Genomic DNA, 5,091 nt, shown 5'->3' with positions numbered 1-5,091 from the left:
GGAACTAGCTCTTGTAGACCAGGCTGGCCTCGAACTCACAGAGATCCGCCTGCCTCTGCCTCCCGAGTGCTGGGATTACAGGCGTGCGCCACCACTGCCCGGCTTGCCTCCTATTTTTCTGACCAACAACATTACCAAGCTAAAAACAGAGAAATTCTGGCTTCTTCATGTCCCCGTACCCCTTCCTCTCCTTCATCCCACACCTCATATTGCCTCAGAGGGCAGGGAGCACCTGCGTAGTTGGGATCCGGGTCCTCTGCCTCATCGGGACTGTCAAGGGGCTCCAAGTAGGATGCGGGGACCCAGCCTCTCTTTGTCTTCATCTGGCAAAACCACCAGCCTATGTCATGAGCACAGAGAGACGAGTGAGGGATGGTGCCCGCCAGCCTTCTTCAGCCATGAGGGTGGTGGGAACACAGAAGGGAATACAGGATGCACATATTCAGCAACATCCCCAAACCCGGGGACACGAGCTCAGAGCCCTTCGCCATGTGCAGGTGGGACAACACCCCTAACTACAACCCAGGCATGGGATTGCCCTGAGCTGGAGGCCAAAGGCTGCTAGGGCCTCTGCATGGAACTCAAGCGTGCATCACCCCAGATGGCGGGTGGGGGTGCTGACCGCTCTCGCCTTTCTCCACGACATCCACCACATCTCCGGTAGCCACAGTCATCTCCGTGCGGGAACTCTTCTCATAATCAGCAATGGCTCGGTAGGTTTGAAGGATGATGGGGCCTGTGATGTCTGCACAGGGGAGAGGACAGGGTGAGCAGACCCAGCAGGAGGGCGTCCCTTGTTTTAACTAGGCAAAGATGTGCTACATTTGTTTCTGCTGCAGAATAGTACTTAACTGTGGAAAGGTGTGTTACATTGTTTCTGCTGCATTAGTTTAACGATGGATGTTTTGTTCTGGCCTCAAACTCACAAGAGAGATCCGCCTGCCTCTGCCTCCCAAGTGCTGGGACTAAAGGTGTACGCCACTATGCTCAGCCCTTTTTGTTTTACGAGCTACAGTCTCCCGTCCCCAGGGTGGCTTCTAGTTCACCCTGTAGACAAGGGTGACCTTGAACTCCTGCACTGGGCTGTGGTGGGGAAGACACACCCCAACCTGCAAGGTGACCACCAAAGCGCCTCCTATTCAGTGTTGTTCTGTCCCCACCCACCCCACACTCGAGGTCCTTGATAACATCCATAGCTCCTAGGTGCCACCACCCCCAGGGCACATGCAGCCCCTCTCACCAGCTACATTATTCTTGGCATCTTTGGCAATCAGGTATGTCTCTGGCTTCTTCACCCTGGAGAGAGAACAGGCAATACACAGCCGACACTCAGCTTCCCAGCCGAAGGGGAGGCTTTAGGTTAGACCAACAGGAGGACTTCCCCAAAGCAAAAGGAACCAGGAGAAAGATGGTTAGCACAGAGAGAAGCTATCCACTGGCCTAGGCCTGGGAGGTGGGGGTGGAGCACAGACTGTTTTTAGGAATGAGGGGTTGTCTATACAGCCGGACTTAGAAACAGGGCAGAGGAAGCATACTGCAGACCCTAGAGAGATGGCAAAGGCCTTCTCCACTAGCTAGATGGAGCTGTTTTGGCCTGGGAGGGGCTCCCATCAGCTCTCTGGTGGGGTAGGGAGCTTCTCCTGCCTCCAGCATGCCCCACGGCGACGTGAGCTTGTGTAGATGCAGCATTGGCCACGTCCCAGGCGTTGAGCATTGTGTGCCTGTGGGTCAGTCCCTCATCCTCTCTGAACTTAGGTCTCCCCACCCTCTGTGTATCCTGTCCTCCTGTGTCCTCGCTAGGGAGGTGGCAACTCACTGGCTGTCCGAGGGCAGCTTCAGGTCATCAGGCCGAACTTTGAAGAAGTCCAACAGGTGTGGGCAGCGGGAGATCTTGATGGGCAGTCCCATGAGGGCATTGAAGTACTCGGTGAGGGTGCCCTGGCGGCTCTCAGTGGCACGCTGCCCATCAAACCATCTGGGTGCTGGGTGGGGCCACCAGAGACCCATGAGTGTGCACACAAGGTCAAGTCCGAATGGATGTGGGGAGGGGCCCTGGGGAGGGGACCCTGCTGAGGCTCAGTACTGCTCACCCGGGAGGTGTGGGATGACTCTGTTCTCCAAGTGGATCTCGCCCGCCTCAATGGGGAACATCTCCTTTAGCGTTTTCTAGATAGAGGAAGAAGGGCTGGGGCACCGCGGCAGAGTGTTTACCTAGCTTGCCTGAAGTCTTGGGTCCCACCCTGAGCATTGCATAAGCTCGGTATGGGGGTGCAGTCCTGTTACCCCAGCACTCAGGAAGTGAGGCAGGAGGATAAGAAGTTCAAAGTCATCCTGGGTTGTGTAGTGAGTTTAAGGTTAGGCTAAGATATGTGAGAAAAAGCGGAAAGGGGAGGTGTTCCAAAAGATCCAAGTTGGAGCCATTCATAACACCCCTGGGAGGGCAAGCCATCGGCTCCACACAGGCTGGCTTCTGCCTAACACACACCTTCCCCCAACTCTGTTTACATTGTCCACAGTGCTGCCTGTGGACACCCCAGGCCAATCTTGTCCCAGTGCCTTTGCATATAAAATATTGTCTGTCTGTCTGTCCCCCTCTGTCTCTGCATGTCTGTCTGTCTGTCCCTGTCTCATCTGTCTGTCTGTCTGTCTATCTATCTATCTATCTATCTATCTATCTATCTATCTATCTATCTATCTATCTTTATTTTTCCAAGACAAGTAACCCTGGCTGTCCTGAAACTCACATTATAGACCAGGCTGGTCTCGAACTCACAGAGATTCTCCTGCCTCTGCCTCCTGAGTGCCAGGATTAGAAGCATGTGCCACCACTTTCCAGCCATTTATTTAATTTGAGACAGGGTCTCGCTATGTAGCCCTGGCTGGCTCTGGAAGCCACTCTGTAGACCAGGCTGGCCTCTTTAGACACACAATGAGCTGAAGGCCCACAAAGGCAGAGCAGTAGCCAAGGCTAGCGCGTCCGCAGCACTCACATGGAACTCATAGATCTCCGTGAACTTCCTGTAGACCACCTTCTCCGACAGGTCCTGCCACTTCACCAGGAACATGTACACCTGGGGGGCATCAGAGCACAGAGGGGCATTCAGTACCCGCGGGTACCATCTGTGCCCGGGGGCTGCCTTTTAGCCTTGGATGAGAGCCTAAGGAGTTGTGGTAAGGCAATGTTTGAGGGGTAGCCTGGGTTCTAGAATGGGCATGAACTTGGGGGACCCTTGGGGTAGCTAAGTGCAGCTTTGAGAAGCAGACCAACGTGGTCAGCCTCTGGTGTGTTTGAAAATTCATGTTATTTATTCAGTGTGTGTGTGCAAAGCACAACTCGTGGGACTCGGTTTTCTTCTTCCACCCCCAGGTTCTGAGGAGTGAGCTCCGATCGTTGGACATGGTGGCTAGTCCCATTCCTTGCTGAGTCATCTCATCGACTTTCTGTTTCTCTTTTTAAAAATGTATATGGTGATTGACTTGCATGTATGTCCATGGACCTATGCATGAAGCCAGACAAGGACATTGAATCCCCTGGAACGGGGGTTACATCTGGCTGAGTCATCACGTAGGTGCAGAGAATTGAGCCCTGATCCTCCGGAAGAACAGCCAGCGATTGCTCACTTTCTCTCTCTTTTCTCCTGTCAGTTCAGGGGACTGAGCCAAGGGCCTATGTACACTATTCAAGTGCCCTAGCCATAGTCCTCAGCTGGGCTTCCTACGTGGCTCCTCTCAAAGGACAGGTGCGAGAAAACTTGTCCCCACTGTACTAACAGAGGAGGGACCTTTAAGAACAAAGCGGGGCCAAGGGATAGAGAGATGGCTCATCACAAAGATGGACCATGGGAGACAGCATTGGCAACAACCCCAGGGTACCCAGCACCCACACTGGGACTCACAACCACCTCTAACTCCCGGTCCAGTGGGTCTGGCGCTCCCTTCTGGCCTCTGAGGGCACTGCACATGCCTGATTCCACATACATGCAGGCGAAATAGACAAAATAAAAATAAACGTTTATGGGGGCTGGAGAGATGGCTCAGAGGTTAAGAGCACTAGCTGCTCTTCCAGAGATCCTGAGTTCAATTCCCAGCAACCACATGGTGGCTCACAACCATCTATAATGAGATCTGGTGCCTCTTCTGGTATATATATGTTAACAGAACATTGTATGCATAATAAATAAACTAAAAAAAAAATAAACGTTTATTTATTTATTTATGGGGCTTAGTGGGAAGCATTCAAGTATTTGGGAGCTACATAAGGACAGAGACAGGCTGGGCTACGTAACATGCCGTCTCAAGCAAATAATTGATAATACTAGCTTTGAAAAGAAATGATTTCTGTAACAGAGAAGGGGGGTCTTAAAAACAGTATGATACTTGAAAGAAACCAAAGATAAGACACATGGGGTAATGTGACAGCTATCACGAGAGAGACAGAGACAGATGTCTATAATCCCAGCATTTGGAAGGTGAAGTGGGAAGCTGGCCCTGAGTTCTGGCTATCCTAAGCTACGTTGTGAGACTCTAAAAATGTCTCTGGGGGTTGGGGAGGAATGGAAGACATGAAGGAAACACCTAGAATGACCCCTTTTGGTGTGGCTTTGGTTTACAAAGTCTCTCGCTTATTCTGGAATGACTCAGAATATTTATATTTAGAGAGGGCAGGCAGAAGGTAGAGAACTTAGCACCATGTGTCCTAAGTGTCCCACACGAGCTCCGCACAAGTACCAGGTGCCCCTCCTCTCTCACCCAGTGATGGAGTCTAGATCCACAGGGAGACATTTCTCCAACTCAGCTCCCCCAGGGCAAAGGGGACACTTTCCCCCCTTGTGGTGATGTCGCCTCCTGAGGAGATAAACTCTAGTGTGACCCACATAGAAGGAGAGAGACAAACCGCTACAGCCTGCAGGCCTCTCCTCGCAGGGCCTCTCCCTGTGCTGACCAGGCAGGAGGTTTCCTGGGAGGAGTGAACCTTGGTGCTAAGCACCAGAAACACACACACACACACACACACACACACACACACACACACACACACACACGGTGGTGGCACGTGAGCAGGGATGGGGCTCAGCACAGGAATGAGAGGGA

At 52.4% G+C, this 5,091-nt stretch overlaps 1 protein-coding gene across 1 annotated transcript in view; it reads right to left on the bottom strand.

Annotated features, from left to right (window-relative positions):
- The window catches only part of Ncf1 (neutrophil cytosolic factor 1), an 8,774-nt gene that overhangs the window by 2,881 nt on the left and 802 nt on the right, over positions 1-5,091 (bottom strand). Inside the window, exons 2-7 of the mRNA XM_005344663.3 lie at positions 2,991-3,071; positions 2,091-2,166; positions 1,817-1,982; positions 1,241-1,296; positions 623-745; positions 233-340 (exon numbers count right to left, since the gene is read on the bottom strand). Coding sequence (XP_005344720.1) covers positions 233-340; positions 623-745; positions 1,241-1,296; positions 1,817-1,982; positions 2,091-2,166; positions 2,991-3,071 — 610 coding nt within the window. The remainder of the gene's footprint in view (positions 1-232; positions 341-622; positions 746-1,240; positions 1,297-1,816; positions 1,983-2,090; positions 2,167-2,990; positions 3,072-5,091) is intronic.

The sequence above is a fragment of the Microtus ochrogaster genome, chromosome 2 (assembly GCF_000317375.1).
Source record: "Microtus ochrogaster isolate Prairie Vole_2 chromosome 2, MicOch1.0, whole genome shotgun sequence".
NCBI classification, from domain to species: domain Eukaryota; kingdom Metazoa; phylum Chordata; class Mammalia; order Rodentia; family Cricetidae; genus Microtus; species Microtus ochrogaster.
The sequence above is the reverse complement of the archived record's forward strand: the minus strand, read 5'-3'. Positions and strand labels throughout refer to the sequence as shown.